The sequence below is a fragment of the Anomaloglossus baeobatrachus genome, chromosome 4 (genome assembly GCF_048569485.1).
Source record: "Anomaloglossus baeobatrachus isolate aAnoBae1 chromosome 4, aAnoBae1.hap1, whole genome shotgun sequence".
Taxonomy (NCBI): domain Eukaryota; kingdom Metazoa; phylum Chordata; class Amphibia; order Anura; family Aromobatidae; genus Anomaloglossus; species Anomaloglossus baeobatrachus.
The window spans coordinates 27290957-27308456 of NC_134356.1; the positions used below are offsets into that span (position 1 = coordinate 27290957).

The 17500-nt window shown below is 45.1% G+C and overlaps 1 protein-coding gene across 1 annotated transcript in view; it reads right to left on the reverse strand.

Annotated features, from left to right (window-relative positions):
• Positions 1-2093: 2093 nt before the first annotated feature.
• Positions 2094-17500, reverse strand: part of LOC142302955 (E3 ubiquitin/ISG15 ligase TRIM25-like) — a 23620-nt gene continuing 8213 nt past the window's right edge. The window contains exons 2-3 of the mRNA XM_075344058.1: positions 9634-9819; positions 2094-8872 (exon numbers count right to left, since the gene is read on the reverse strand). Coding sequence (XP_075200173.1) covers positions 7253-8863 — 1611 coding nt within the window. The 5' untranslated portion in view covers positions 8864-8872; positions 9634-9819 and the 3' untranslated portion in view covers positions 2094-7252. The remainder of the gene's footprint in view (positions 8873-9633; positions 9820-17500) is intronic.

Sequence of the window (17500 nt, forward strand, 5' to 3'; positions counted from 1 at the left end):
TTTATGTTAATATTTGTTATAATGGCCGCCTCCTGCCTATACATACAATATAAATACAACTATTCCTTCCTCGACACACTGTCTGAAAGAGAAACTGTCTCTGTTGCCCATAGCGACCAATCAGAGCTGAGCTCTAATGTTTTAAACCGCTCTGGTAAAATGAAACCTGCGCTGTGATTGGTTGCTATGGGCAGCAAAGAGATACTAGAGGACACACAGGGGAAAAATATCTAAAACACACAGTATTGTAGGATGGAGGGTGGTTGGACTATACACAGAACCTCCTATCACTACTCCTATCACAAAGTAATGGAGGAGCAGCTAATATAGCTTTACACGGATGAGAGCAGTGAGTCTGGAGAAGAAGCCGGGGCTTGTGGGAAATGTAGTTTATAGCGGTCACATGGCCACCAGTGAAGGACCGCCCACTTCACACTGAGCACAGAAACATGTATGGAGGAGATGGAGCCAGAAAAATGGAAGGAATGACGCAGTGAGGATCTGAAGATGTGGCCAGGCTACTATAGAGAAGAAAAATTGTTTAGAAGAACAGAGAGTCCTCAGTGGTTGATACCTTTTAATGGCTAACTGAAAAGATGGTAATAATTGCAAGCTTTCCAGACTACTCAGGTCTCTTCATCAGGCATGGTATAACACAAAATCTGAAGAGTCACATATTTATACACAACAGGACTTAGAATAGTGCAGTAAAACAACAAAAAACAAGTTATATGAAACAGAAATATCACTATGGCAGGGGGCAAACTGTTGTGGCCATAAATACTGCTGCAGTTCAGTGTGAAAGTTTTATTGTCCTCTGATAGGGGTCTGGCCCGGGCTGTGACACGCTCGGATGATCAGAGGAGCACATCTTTTAACTGATGTAAAAAGACATGAATCCATGAGCTCCTCTAAACACCTCCAGATGTGGATTGTAGGTGACTACAAGAGGGACCCGGTTGTTTTCTTCTTTAGTTTTATAATGTAGAAGATGGTTTCTTGATATTCTGGTGGCTCTTATAATCTGGTTTTCAATTGTTCTTGGGTGGTAGCCTTGATTCAGAAAGGTTTTTCTGAGGCCCTCAAGGTGATTGTCTCTATCTGTACTGTTGGAACATATCCGATTGTACCTGATAGCCTGGCTGTATACAATAGAGTTTTTTAACTTCAAGTCCCAGAGAGACAGGAGACTATGGGAGTACAAACTTATGACCTTTGACACATTCAGAGAAGGAATGAATGTGTCTCATGGATTCATGTCTTTTTACATCAGTTAAAAGATGTGCTCCTCTGACCATCCGAGCGCATCACAGCCCGGGCCAGACCCCTATCAGAGGACAATAAAACTTTCACACTGAACTGCAGCAGTATTTATGGCCACAACAGTTTGCCCCCTGCCATAGTGATAGTTCTGTTTCATATAACTTGTTTTTTTTTGTTTTTTTTTTACTGCACTATTCTAAGTCCTGTTGTGTATAAATATGTGACTCTTCAGATTTTGTGTTATACCATGCCTGATGAAGAGACCTGAGTAGTCTCGAAAGCTTGCAATTATTACCATCTTTTCAGTTAGCCATTAAAAGGTATAATAATAATAATTTTATTCATTTATATAGCGCTATTAATTCCACAGCGCTTTACATACATTGGCAACACTGTCCCCATTGGGGCTCACAATCTAGAGTCCCTATCTGTATGTCTTTGGAGTGTGGGAGGAAACCGGAGTACCCGGAGGAACCCCACGCAAACACGGGGATAACATACAAACTCCTTGCAGATGGTGTCCTTGGTGGGACTTGAACCCAGGACCCCAGCGCTGCAAGACTGCAGTGCTAACCATTGAGCCACCGTGCCGCCCTGGGTATCAACCACTGAGGACTCTCTGTTCTTCTAAACAATTTTTTATCTCTACTGGCTAACACGGTACAAAGATATATTTTACTTGTATAGAGAAGAAAGAAATAGATTCAGAGATAAACCTTTTAATTTGCAAAATCTTGAAGAGTTTACACTCACACACACATAATACAACACAACTGCTCCAATATACAAGGAAATATCTGTGTATTACATATAGACTGATACATCGGCTACTGAGCAAAGCAGATATTACAGAGAGCGGTATAACTATCCAGGGTGCAGGAGTCACAGTGACCCCAGGATCCTGGGCCCGGAATCTAATCCAGACACTGGGAAAGCTGGGTTAGCCGAGAAATAGGTACAGTAATCACTCAGCTTTCCCAAAGCCAGATATTTTACTAACAAGTGTACGAAAGAGGGATAGTTCATACCCTTTACAATATTACTATTAACCCCTTCACCCATCAGCGAGCGATTTTCCGTTTTTCATCCTTCAAGAGCCATAACGTTTTTATTTTTCCGTCAATATCCCCATATGAGGGCTCACTTTTATCTAAGTGGTGAAAAAAATATCAGAATTTTGTCCAAAAAAAGAATTGTGCTTTTGTCACCATTTTCCGAGCCCTGTAGCGTTCTCGTTTTTCAGGATCTGGGGCTCAGTGATGGCTTATTTTTTATGTCTTGAGCTGACGTTTTTAATTATACCATTTTTGCATATATGAGATGTTTTGATCGCCTGTTTGTGCATCTTAATGGAATGTTGCGGCGACCAGAAAAAAAAACATACGATAATTTTGGAGTTAGGAATTATTTTCTCGCCACGCTGTGTGACGATCAGATCAATTGATTTTAGATTTTGCTAGATCGGACATTTCTGAATGGGATGGGAGTTCCCATTTCCTGGCAGGAGACACGTGCAGATAGGCAGAGGAGGAAAAAGCTGTGGAGCCTAGGAGAAAGGCTTGTGACTTAGCTAGCTAGCAAGTGAGGGTGAGGAACACTCATTATGAGAGTTGGATTCCACTTGTGAGAGACTTGCGCGTATATCGCATCACTCGTCACGGCCTGCCTCTTTCCCGACAGGTGGGAGTCAGCTACATAGAAATACAAGAGCCGACCCGCTGCCATCACCAGGCCGTGCCGGGTAATGCGATGAGAGATACGCACGAATCTCTCACAAGTGGAATCCTACTCTAAAAGTTACTAAAGATGGATACAGAGGCCCATGAAAAGAGCTCCAGCCCGATGTTGCTATTTTATGGTACATCTCACATTAGACCCTGGTTCCTAGACAAGATTTCACTTTGACACATTTTCATGACCTTTTTTTTTTTTTAGTCACAAATACTAGTTAAAGCAATAAAAGGAGCATTTTTATTTTCTGCTAAATTAATGAACTGTGTGCAAATTTTGAAGACTTTGGGGCAAATTAAATCCGTAAAGACAAGAAAAGAAAATTGGCTTCATGAAATCACAAATGATGAATCTGGCCCGTAGTTTTCTTAGATGTTTGATTGCACATTGTACCGTATTTTCTGAATTATAAGATGCATTTTTTCCCCCCCAAAACCGGGGGAAAATGGAGATGCGTCTTATAATCTGGGTATGGCTTACCGGGGCGGTATTGGTTGGTGATACTGACAGCACGGAGGAGGGGGTGTCACTGAAGTGCAGCAGCTCGGTAGGGTCAGTGAACAGAGGGTCAGCGAAACTTTGGGCTCGTGGGGTGTCTCTGCTGAGGGCGCCATTGATCTGTCGGCGGGCTGCTTTGAATCAACAGCGGCTGATGTGATGGACTTCAAGAAAATGGCCACAGAGGCCAGGCTGCACACACACACCGCCTCCACGGCTATTTTCTTGAAGTTCATCATGTGAGTTGCCGGCGATTCAATGGAGCCCGCAGCCGTGACACCCCAGGAGCTTGCTGTATAGCCGACCCTCCATCCACTGACCCTTCTGTGCTGCAACACACCTTCCCGAACCCACAGCATCACCGACCTTTCGTCCACTAACCCTCCTGAGCCACGACACCCCCTCCTCCGAACCCGCAGCATCACCGACCCTCCCTCCTGTGACCTACCTGAGCTGCGACACCACTGACGCTCTCCCCTGGTGAGCTAAAATAAGACGCACTAGAATAAGACAGACCCTAATTTTAACTGTAAAAATGATTTTTTCCTATTTTCCTTCTTTAAATGTGGGGTGCGTTTTATAATCCAGAGCGTCTTATAAAACGAGAAATACGGTACTTACAGAGAAATCATATCCCACTATAGGTTACATTAGGTGAATATATTTCTTCCCTGAAGCCGCCCCTCCCAGATGACTCCAGCATTTAGTAATGAGAAATTTAAAAAAAAAAAAAAAAATCGTCCCCAGCACACACAATAATAAACTCCAGCAGTAATGTGCAATAATATACCATTTATTATCAGCAGTTTTATCTGTAGTTATTCAATCATTTGTCTTAATTTTATTAATTGCAGTAAAATATTTTCAGTTTTTGCCATATGGAAACCATTAACAAGAAGCTGTTGTCAGATCCTGATATTCTTATGAGTCTTATAACACTATGACGATATACAGTAATTCTGGCCACCACTAGGGGGAGCTAAATGTTTAAAGAGTTATGCAGCATTTTTTGGACTTAAAGGGGTTTTTCACTTCTAGAAAACTGGTTCCCAAACATTTCCCAGCCTTTAACAAAGTTAGACAGTACTCGCCCTCCCGCTGTTCGGCACCAGTTCTCCACACCCGCTTTGGTTTCTGTGTTTTGGCTGCAGCGGTGACACCATGACTGCAACGCACATCGCTGTGACCTGACGCTGGACCGGGGGAGGGGGGAGTACTGTCTAAGTTTGTGATTTTACATGCTGGGAAAGGATTAGAGATCACTTTTCTATAAATGGAAAACTCCTTAAATGACAGCTGTATAAATCTTTATGCTGTGATCTCCCCTTCGTAATGGCTGATAGTAGCGGCTGTTAAGGCCGCTTTACACGCTACGATATCGCTAGCGATCGCACCCGCCCCCCTCGTTTGTGCGTCACGGGCAAATCGTTGCCCGTGGCGCACAATATCGCTAACACCCGTCACACGTACTTACCTCCCTAGCGACCTTGCTGTGGGCAGTGAACAACCTCTTCCTGAAGGGGGTGGGACGTTGGGCGTCACAGCGACGTCACACAGCGGCCGCCCAATAGAAGCGGTGGGACGGAGATGAGCGGCCGGAACATCCCGCCCACCTCCTCCCTTCCTCATTGCAGGCGGCGACAGGTACGATGTTGTTCCTCGTTCCTGCGGTGTCACACATAGCGATGTGTGCTGCCGCAGAAACGACGAACAACCTGCGTGCAGAAGTCGGAACAACATTTGGGATATGAACGACGTGTCAACGATCAAGTGAGTATTTTTGATCGTTGAAACTCGCTCGTAGGTGTCACACGCAACGATATCACTAACAAGGCCGGATGTGCGTCATTAATTTCGTGACCCTGGCAATATCTCATTAGCGATATCGTAGTGTGTACAGACCCCTTTACAGTCATATAACTATCAGGGTACAGGTAGGAGCCGGCGGCAGTGACTCCGTCCTCATAGTACTCGGCTATGCTACTAGTGATTTCAATATTTAGAAAACGCCGCCTTCATGTGCTCGATGTGCTGACTACACAGGATGAAAATAACAGGATCTGTCAACAACACCTCATGTCATCATAACAGCAAATGGATCCGGTTGCCAGAGTCAAGACAACAATCATTTACTAAATGAAAGTGGAAGCAGCGATCGGCTGATCATCAGGAGATCTCAAGGGGAATAGATTATCTATATCTTCTAATTAAAACCGGAGCTCAGCCTGCTGTACACAAGGGAAATGTTGGCACTTTTCTGTAGCATCTACCTTTAAAGGGAATCTGTCAGCAGGTTTTTGCTATGTAATCTGATAGCAGTATGATGTAGGGAAAGAAAGTCTGATTCTAGGGTTTTGCCACTGGCTCAGTAGCTTGCTGCAATTTCAATCAGTGCATTATTAGCAGGGGATAATCACTAGAGGACTAGGTCTCATGTGGCGGCTAGTCCAGCTAATCTGTTACCTTGCCCTCACCACTGATTGGCAGCTTGCTACCAATATACAGTGTACACAGCAAGCTGCCAATCAGTGGTGAGGGCGGGGCTATACACAGCTCAGGATTCCAAGTTCTGCTACATGTACAGCAAAGAAAACCTAAAACTAAGTTTTCTGTAGAATTCTAAACTGTACAAAGCAGTCCAGTGACAACTCTGGAATCAGGCTCTCTGTCCCTATTAAATGCAGCTCCCAGATTACATAACAAAAACCTGCTGACAGATTCCATTTAGCAAACAATCAACAATCAAACTGTGAACTTGATAAATGTTACTGTTAATTACTAACACCGGCAATTAAGCCCAGAGATCCCGGCTCAGGGGTTAGTTTGAGTGCACATTGGGTATGTGCCCATGGGAGCTCGCACCTGTGGATTTTGCCGCGGAAAACTTGCGGATTTATCTGGATTTTCTAGATAAATCCGCAGGTTCCAGCAAGTACAGACACTCACCATGTTATCCTATGGGACATGGGGAGTGTGTGTCAATGCTGCGGTATGTGCGGCTGCGGTATGTGCTGCAGATGTCCCGCAGCCGCACATAACTACATGTCAATTATTCCTGTGGATTTACCTGCGGAAATCCTGGCTCTCCACTCTGGAGATAGAGGCTGGGACTTCTGCAGGTAAGTCACATGAATGTCCACAGGTTTTCCGCAGCTATTTCGCTGGAGTACCGCAGCTATGTATAGCTGCGGATTCCGGGGAGCTGCTGCGGGAAACCTGGGAATGTATCTGCGGATATATCCGCAGGTGCAATCTCCCGTGGGCACATAGCCTTAGCGTCCCTGTAACGTGATCATGAGATGTCGGTGGGCTGCCATGACGGCCGGGGACCTACGGAAAGTCCACATACTGGTCAAGCTGATTTGCCTGTGATTTTCAGCCATAAGCCGTGATTTTTACTCTACACAACAATAATGGAGCATTGCTCTATACAGAACAAAGCGATGCTCTGTGTCCTGTGCAGAGATCCCTGTGGGGGGAAGGGGTCAGCTGTGTCCATCAGTTATTGTCAATGGTGGATCCTGCATTATCGTCCTCCAGCTTTATACCAGAGGTGTTATCTTACACTTTATTTCCTTCCTGTGTTGATAATGAGACTGCTGAGAAGTGATCTCTGGGAAAAATCTATTGTTAAGGTCAATGGTCTCAGGAAACACAGGAAGATTTCAGGAGGCTCCGGAGGGAAATGTATTTTATGTCATAGAAAAATGTTAACAATGAAAGCTACTTTACAAATAGGGAATTTTCTGATATTTTCCTGTTACGTTGTAATCCTCACCCAGCTATCTAAGTAATACTTGTGACCATCAATATATACCTCAAATACATATAATGCAGCGTGAAGGGGCTCGGAGAAGGCGGCAGTGAAGGTGTGTAAGTGTCTGATGGGATCACACAGCTCATAAAAGGACAGCTGCCCGGCCTCATAATCCAGACAGATCCTGAATCTATCACTGGAGATCTTGTCAGGTAACTGGATCTCTTTCCGGTCATGCATCACTGAAAACTGATTATCATATCTCCACAAACTCCAGGACTTGTTATTATCTCCAATCAGTGACTGACTTTCCTTCCTGTCTATACTGGGATAACACATCCCCACCATCCACCACCCTGACCCACTGCCCTCCACATCCCAGTAATGTCGTCCTGAGGTAAATGCCCTTGTGCTCATCACCTGATTACACAGAAATCTCTCTGCTGTTTCTGGACGATTCTGCTCCTCTTCTGCCCAAGTCACAGTTTTCAGGTCGTCTGATATAAGGACATAATTACCAGCTGAGTTTACATCCAGTAATATGTCTGCAGGATCCTCCACATAGATCCCGCTCCTTATACCTGATATTACCTCACATAATGTGTGTAATGTGTGTGAGATCACAGCCACATCCAGGTCACCTCCATCATGGAGCTGTTTATCATGTCCCCCTGTGTCCTCATCACCTCCCTCCTCCTCAGGATCACACAAGTCCCCGGTGTCTGGTTCCTGTAAGATGGTCAGTGGATCAGTCATGTTACACAGCTCCTCAATGTGCCTCATCTTCCTGGACAGCTCGTCCTTCTTTATCTCCAGTTTATGGATCACAACAGACAATGACATTGATTTTTGTTTTTCCCTCATGGAGATCTCACTCAGGACCTTCTTCTCCAGGTCGTCCACCCGTCTCCTGATGTCTGTACACAGGGCAGTGACTCTCTCGGCTTCTCCAGCAGCTTTTTCTTGAGCTTTTCTCCGGCGCTTCTCCAGACTCTGGACTCTGTCCTCAGTCTCCTCTCTCTTTGTGATCAGTTTCTGGAGAACATTTCTCAGTTTCTTCTTCTTCTTCCCTGAGGCCTCATCCAGTGACTCCATTTTATGTCCATTATGTTTCCCAATCAAACTGCAGGACACACAGATACAAGCCGCGTCCTCAGTGCAGTAATATTCCAGAATCTTCTTATGGACAGAACATTTCCTTTTCTCCAGAGAAGTGCTGGGATCAGATAAGACGTGTTCTGGTGATTTGCTGTGAGCCCTCAGGTGTTTCTCACACAGAGAAGCCTCACAGTGTAGACAGGATCTAACAGCAGGTACAGGAGAGTCCACACAGTAAGTGCAGCAGATCCCGGTGATCTCCTCTTGTTCTTGCTGAGAAATCAGGAATCGTTCTGCGACATTATGAAGATTTATGTTCCTCATCAGCGCCGGCCGCTCCTGAAACTCTCCTCTGCATTCAGGACAGGAATAAACTCCAGACTCGTCCTGTGTATCCAGCGCACGATCAATACAGACCCGGCAGAAGTTGTGTCCACATCTCAGCATTATAGGATCCTTAAAAATAGATAAACAGATGGAGCAGAGCAGCTCGTCTCTCATATCAGCAGACGCCATGGCTCATAGCTGAGGGAAGGAAGAAACAAAACGGAATGTGTCTGATAATACTTAGCAATGTTGTAGTTACACCTATTCACTTAAAAGGGGTAGTTCACCCCTTTTCATTATGGGCCACATCGATATGTTTTCTCTCAAATACCTTGTGTTGCCAATAGTGCCTGTGAGTGGGCGCTATTGTAGTCCACTCACCCCCCATCATGTGACCCCTGGGATCCGGTGATGTCTCGTCAACTGAGGCCGGCCGCAGTTTCTATGAGTGACTGGGCTGTGGGCGTCGTTGCACCGCTCAACAAAGCCCAGCGTGACAGTCCAGCATCTCCCTGCTCCTTCACTGCAGAGCACACAACCAGGAGCGATGCTGGGCTGTGACGAGCGGGGAAACGCCACCCACAGCCCAGTGACTCACAGAGACTGGGGCCAGCCGCGGTAGTGTCACGTGAACAGGAAGTTGACGTGACATCACCAGATCCCCGAGGTTAAAGAACCAGGCGGTCATGCGATGGTTAACAGCGGTCCGCAATAGAGCCGCTCACAGGCCAATGGAAGGTATTTCAGATACACATTCTTTCTCAAGGTTATACCGATGTAGCAAAAAATCAAAATGGGTGAACTACTTATTTAACTCCTTAATAGGAATCTGCCACCAGTTGTTTAATATCCGTTGTGAGAGTAACGTGATGTAGGGGCAGAGAGAAAGAAGGAGCAAGAAAAGCACAATACGGTGATACCATAACACAATTGTGAATAGATAAGGGATGTATGCTCACCAGATTAAGTTGTGTATCACACAAGAACTTTAGAGTATATCAGCTGCCGATGGTCACTCAAGATGATGGAGGAGAGTTGTAGGAAATATGCGTGACTTCTATCTCCGCTGCTGGAAGGTGAGACAAACGGGTGGGGAAAGAAACAACAAAAGCACTCCTTGGTATCTTCAGTAGGGACCTTCGCAGCTGCAATAGAAACACCACCACTTACTTTAATGGGTCCTGCATTTTTTATTCAAAACGGTTTTCTCTGATGCACAGCTTCATTACCAGTTTTCTGAATGCTGAGCCCTGTATAATCCCACCCAGACCACTGATTGGCAGCATTCTGTCTATAATGTGGATAAGCAGAAAGCTTAAAATAGGAAATATGCATGACTTCTACCTGTGCAGCTGGAAGGTAAGAAACAGGTGGGAAAAGACTAAGCAAAAAGCACTCCTTGGTTTTATTCAGTAGTTCGCAGCTGCAATTGAAATAACACCACAGCTATGCAGCGCTGAGCTCCTTCAACATGGTCAGCATACATATGAGCTATAACCGGCAAAGGGAGGAGTGAGAAGCGAATATTTACAGGAAAAGGTTGCGGCTGTAGCTCAGGTTACATCTACCTGTTACATCACTGCAGAATAGACATTTACCTTAACCCTTTCAATACCTGACGGATTGAAATACGGTAAAAAGGATGCAGGAGACAAGAGGATTCCTGAGATTTATTTCCTAAGCATCTCAAGGTATTTCAACCTCTTCATCAGGAAAAAAAAACCCACAAAGGCGCAGGCATCTCAAAAAAGTCCACATTTCAAAAGGCGCCAAGGACAAGCACATGACATGTCAGATGTCACTCTCAGTTTGATTCAAAAGTAAAAATATGCAAAAAAAAAAAAAATAAAATAGATTTAACAAAACTTTTTACAATTATGCTGAAATGTCATGTATATAGACAATTTGGCATACATTTATATAGAAATATAAGCTTTATTTTGTGGACATAAAAGTATCTCAGATAAAATGAGTGTTTGGCTGTGATGTGTATAGAGCTTGTAATCTTGTGGGGATGTGATATATGAAGTGCTGTTAGTAAGAGGAGCTACAATGATGTTCGGATCGCAGGCTGAGAACGAAGGACGGGTGGACAGTCAGCAGCAGAGCATCAAAGGAAGAGAGGTTGGTCAATTACAAAGTGGAAAAAGTGGTCCACGTCATACACACTCGCCAGCACAGGCGCACTAGAATACTTTGATCTGCCCTGAGCAGGGCAGATCAAAGTGCGCCTGCGCATGACCTCAGTGCTGGCGAGTGTGTATGACGTGGACGCGTCATGCACACAGGCTTCAGAAGACGGAGGAGCAAGATGGTTGAGAGAGGAGGCACCACTCACCAGGCCGACCAGCACCGCAGCGACCAGTTAAGGTGAATATTATAAAGTGTTTTTATGTTCTCACAGCGGCCTGCGCTGTTAGAATGCTGTATATAAGAGCCCGGTGGTGGTGGCCGCAGCTTATAGGCCATAAAACTGGTGACAGGTTCCCTTTAAATTTTTGTAAAAAATGAACTGAAAATTGGGGCGTGCAATATTATTCATCCCCTTTACTTTCAGTGCAGCAAACTCACGCCAGAAGTTAATTGAGGATCTCTGATTGATCCAATGTTGTCCTAAATGACTGATGATGATAAATATAATCCACCTCTGTGTAATCTAGTCCCTGTATAAATGCACCTGCTCTGTGATAGTCTCATGTTCTGTTTAAGGCGCAGATAGCATCATGAAGACCAAAGAACACAACAGGCAGGTCCGTGATACTGTTGTGGAGAAGTTTAAAGCCGGATTTGGTTGCAAAAAGATTTCCAAAACTTTAAACATCCCAAGAAGCACTGTGCAAGCGATCATATTGAAATGGAAGGAGTATCATACCACTGCAACTCTACCAAGACTCTGCTTTACCTCAAAAATTCCATGTCAAACCAGAAGAAGACTGATCAGAGATGCAGCAAAGAGGCCCAGGATCACTCTGGATGAACTGCAGAGATCTACAGCTGAGGTGGGAGAGTCTGTCCATAGGACAACAATCAGCCGTACACTGCACAAATCTGGCCTCTATGGAAGAGTGGCAAGAAGAAAGCCATTTCTCAAAAGATATCCATAAAAAGTGTCATTTAAAGTTTGCCACAAGCCACCTGGAGACACCAAACATGTGGAAGAAGGGGCTCTGGTCAGATGAAACCAAAATTGAACTTTTTGGACACAATACCAAACAATATGCTTGTCATAAAAGCAACACAGCTCATCACACCATCCCCACTGTCAAACATGGTGGTGGCAGCATCATGGTTTGGGTCTGCTTTGCTTCAGCAGGGACAGAGAAGATGGTTAAAATTGATGGGAAGATGGATGGAGACAAATACAGGACCATATTTAAAGCAAACCTGTTTGAGTCTGCAAAAGACCCGAGACTGGGACGGAGATTTGTCTTCCAACAAGACAATGATCCCAAACAAAGCAAAATCTACTATGGAATGGTTCACAAATAAACGTATCCAGGTGTTAGAATGGCCAAGTCACAGTCCAGACCTGAATCCAATCGAGAATCTGTGGCAAGAGCTGAAAACTGCTGTTCACAAACGCTCTCCATCCAACCTCACTCAGCTCCAGCTGTTTACAAAGGAAGAATGGGCGAGAATTTCAGTCTCTCGATGTGCAAAACTGATAGAGACACATACCCCAAGCGACTTGTGCTGTAATCGCAAAAAAGGTGGCGCTACAAAGTATTAACTTAAAGGGGACGAATAATATTGCACGCCCCAATTTTCAGTTTTTTATTTTTTACAAAGTTTAAAATAAGCAATAAATATTCAACTTCACAATTGTGACCCACTTGTTGTTGATTCTTCACCATAAAATTTTTACCAATTCTGTTTGAAGCCTGAAATGTGGGAAAAGGTTGAAAAATTCAAGGGGTGCGAATACTTTTGCAAGGCACTGTACCTCATGTAATAGCTCAAACTGCTTTTTTTTACTCAGGTGGCACCAATATTCGCTTCATAGATGGTCATTGCTACACACAATTAAGCTTCAGAAAGGTCTAGTGCACATTCAGCTCAGCGTTCACCGTGCACACAGAGCTGCTCGTGGTTCTGGGTGCATATTGCACCCGACAGGTTCACTTTAAACAAATGTGAACATCTCAAGCACTACATCGCTCAAGATGAAGATTGTGAGACTCTTCTGTGTCGCCCAGGGCAATATCCCGGGCCGTATATTTACGGGGATACGGTGTCACGGGAGAATACTGGCCGTTGCCCCGTTCCGTGACCCTGGGGACGCTTTTTAATGGGGAGTATTTACAGGGGAGATTAAAGTCTTTGGTGTGACACCACCTGCGGATTGCAGTTAGGATGGTGGAACCACCGCTGCTGGGTTGGTTATCCCTAGGGCTGGTGGTAATGGCAGCTGTGGTGGTAGGCCCTCTACAGGTAGGGCCGGGCCCTGGGGAATAGATACTGGAGACTTTTGCCAAAGAAGGGAAGCCACACTGTGGGGTGTAAGTTAACAGTTTTACTCACTCTGGACCCTTGGACGGCTGGTTCAGGTCCCTGTAGTTCGTTTGACGACTCAGTTGCTCTGTCCCCTGCAACCTCAGTGTGGTTGGGTCCCCGTAGCATGAAGTCTGTTGGAGTCCTGACTGTCTTTCGGCAGTCTCCTCGTACGTATGGTGGGCAATGCATTGTGGACCCTGTAGGGTTGGTCCGTGGTCCCGAACCTTGATCCGCTCGTTACTGCTGATACCCCCGGATCTGTGGGTCAGTGAAGGTCCCCTCACTGTGCAGGTATTTGCCAGGCCGCGTGAAGCTGGCGCCTGACCTAAGGCCCTGTGCCCCGTCGGTGCTCTGGTTCCAGTGGTACTTTGGTGTACCTACCCTGGCATCTACTCTCCTGTACCCTCGGGTCACCATTGCACGACCCAGCTTGAGGTCACTTCCATTCACTTTCACTCTCCTGACTTGACTGACTGTCCCCTCCCACCAGGCTGTCTAGTCCCCTGGACTGGCTCCGCCCTCTGTGGTGTCTGACTAGCCAATTACCCCTGGTGTGGAGTGGAAACTGGGAGAGAGTGTGTGTGTGTGTGTGTGTGTGTGTGTGTGTGTGTATTACTGGCACTGGTGTTCCAGGTCCCTGGGGAAAGGCCCTGCAGTCTAATGAGGATGCAGTACCTAGCAGTGCCCTGAGTAGTTCAGAAGCGCTACATTTCCTGCACGGGACAAAAAAAAAAAAATAAGATTGAAATCTGAATTCCCGAATGTTGAAATTGCACTCAGATAGTTCATGTGCTTGACGGAGACCAACTCTAATGGAGAGCTTACTTTTTCAAAACTGAAACTTCTAGAAAAATCTGCTTCGTAATCACCGTTTCCACTGGCTTCCCTCATGTGCATGGAGAGTGACATCCTGAAGACCACTGAATTCAATCCAATAAGAAAGAAATTCTCTGAAAACAAAATCCATACCTCCATAGTGTACCATATAATGTGTGTGACTTACTGAGGATTATTGTGTTTTTCGAGCCTTGTGTATTGTTCAGATGTTAATCATGTTGATCACTTGATTGTTTTCAATGTGTTCACACCAGTTTTGTTGACGTGCCAATAAAATAAATATATGTTTAATATCGCCATTTACCTTATATTCTTGTAAGTGGTTGTCGTAGAAGCTCCAGCACACTGGTTTGCCCAGGGGCCCAAAATGCTGTTAAAGGAACCTGTCACATGTTTTTTGCTTTATAAGCTGCGGCCACCACCACTGGGATCTTATATACAGTATTCTAACATGCTACAGTTAGGTCCAGAAATATTTGGACAGTGACACAATTTTGGCGAGTTGGGCTCTGCATGCCACCACATTGGATTTGAAATGAAACCTCTACAACAGAATTCAAGTGCAGATTGTAACGTTTAATTTGAAGGTTTGAACAAAAATATCTGATAGAAATTGTAGGAATTGTCACATTTCTTTACAAACACTCCACATTTTAGGAGGTCAAAAGTAATTGGACAAATAAACCAAACCCAAACAAAATATTTTTATTTTCAATATTTTGTTGCGAATCCTTTGGAGGCAATCACTGCCTTAAGTCTGGAACCCATGGACATCACCAAACGCTGGGTTTCCTCCTTCTTAATGCTTTGCCAGGCCTTTACAGCCGCAGCCTTCAGGTCTTACTTGTTTGTGGGTCTTTCCGTCTTAAATCTGGATTTGAGCAAGTGAAATGCATGCTCAATTGGGTTAAGATCTGGTGATTGACTTGGCCATTGCAGAATGTTCCACTTTTTTGCACTCATGAACTCCTGGGTAGCTTTGGCTGTATGCTTGGGGTCATTGTCCATCTGTACTATGAAGCGCCGTCCGATCAACTTTGCGGCATTTGGCTGAATCTGGGTTGAAAGTATATCCCGGTACACTTCAGAATTCATCCGGCTACTCTTGTCTGCTGTTATGTCATCAATAAACACAAGTGACCCAGTGCCATTGAAAGCCATGCATGCCCATGCCATCACGTCGCCTCCACCATGTTTTACAGAGGATGCAGTGTGCCTTGGATCATGTGCCGTTCCCTTTCTTCTCCAAACTTTTTTCTTCCCATCATTCTGGTACAGGTGGATCTTGGTCTCATCTGTCCATAGAATACTTTTCCAGAACTGAGCTGGCTTCATGAGGTGTTTTTCAGCAAATTTAACTCTGGCCTGTCTATTTTTGGAATTGATGAATGGTTTGCATCTAGATGTGAACCCTTTGTATTTACTTTCATGGAGTCTTCTCTTTACTGTTGACTTAGAGACAGATACACCTACTTCACTGAGAGTGTTCTGGACTTCAGTTGATGTTGTGAACGGGTTCTTCTTCACCAAAGAAAGTATGCGGCGATCATCCACCACTGTTGTCATCCGTGGACGCCCAGGCCTTTTTGAGTTCCCAAGCTCACCAGTCAATTCCTTTTTTCTCAGAATGTACCCGACTGTTGATTTTGCTACTCCAAGCATGTCTGCCATCTCTCTGATGGATTTTTTCTTTTTTTTCAGCCTCAGGATGTTCTGCTTCACCTCAATTGAGAGTTCCTTAGACCGCATGTTGTCTGGTCACAGCAACAGCTTCCAAATGCAAAACCACACACCTGTAATCAACCCCAGACCTTTTAACTACTTCATTGATTACAGGTTAACGAGGGAGACGCCTTCAGAGTTAATTGCAGCCCTTAGAGTCCCTTGTCCAATTACTTTTGGTCCCTTGAAAAAGTAACATATATATATATATATATATATATATATATATATATATATATATATATATATATATATATATATATATATATGAGCCCAGACCACTGTGTAGAACATAAAAACCACTTTATAATACTCACCTAAACCGGTCGTTATGGTGGATGTGGATGAAATGGGCATCTTTGTCCTCCGGTGCCGGCGCCTCCTCTTTCGGCCATCTTCATCCTCCTTCTGAAGCCTGTGTGCATGACGCGTCTACTTCATACAGACTCGCCGGTCCCGCGCATGCGCACTACAATACTTTATCTGTCCTGCTCAGGCCCTGAATGCCGGCGAGACTGTATGACGTCGGACACGTCATGCACTGCGGCTTCAGAAGATGGAGGACAAAGATGGCTGAAAGAGGAGGCGTCGGCACCGGAGGACGAAGACACCCATTTCACGTATATCCACCGCTGCGACCAGTTTAGGCGAGTGATTTTTATGTCCTACACAGCGGCACGGGCTCTTATATACAGCCTATTAGAATGTTGTATATAAGAGCCCACTGGTAGTGGCCGCAGTTTATAGGCTAAAAAACTGGTGACAGGTTCCCCTTCAAGATGACCCTGGTCTGGAGACTTGTGGCCAGTCTGTACATCACAACCCATTCTCAGATTGTAAGACATGGATGAATGAGGCCGGCCTCACAGAGGTCACCTCACACCTCTGCGGCTTCTCTCAACTGTGTTATCTAAGGGGTTTAAATTCCAGTTACTTCGCTATCTCCATTCCCGGCCTTTACAGCAGAGTATCTGCTCTATTTTATAGATGACACCAACTGCTTAGGTGAAAGCACAACATCTCTGGAGAACGTGTAGGGTGGCACGAGGTGGTAGGGGCAGATGAGGGACTGACTCCAAACGCCCCCACACACTACATGAAAACCGTGGCCCTGGCTGGGTGCGTGGACTTGTGTGGTGCAGGTCATGCCTCTTAGCAGACCGCATGTCACCATTGCCTTTGGCAGGCCAGGACCAGACAGCAGTGTAGACCGACACCGAGATCACCAGTCCTTATTAAGCAAGTCTTTTACTGAACAGTTTCCACAGTTCTTTCGGCATTACATCACATGTGAGCAGGGGCTGGCTGGCAAATTTTGGCCTGAGGGTCAAGCACACAGCAGCGGCCCATGAGCAGCGGCCCATCCTTGTTGTATTTACCTCCGGCTGCTTCATGTAGGGAGTAGAGGTAACAAGTTTTTTGAAAAGATAAAAGCCGAAGTAATGATGATATAGTTGTGGTCAAATGCCGACTAAATTCTCATCCACGTCTATCAGTGTCCTACTGAGAGAAGTGTCTGGGACTCTACTTCGCACGTGACCATAACTGTGCAAAATGCATATATCTATCACTACACTGGGAATACAGGGGAATCCTGACAGTGTTCACAGCGCTCTATCACCATTCAGCAGTCTGCTGTCACATAGGGACTACAGAAATCTGTCTAGAGCTCGGAAAACAGTGTTGGGAAAAAAAAATGTGGCCTGGAAATTACACGTTGTCCACAGAGTTGATTGTTTTATAATGGAGGCGAGTATATATCAGACAAAACAG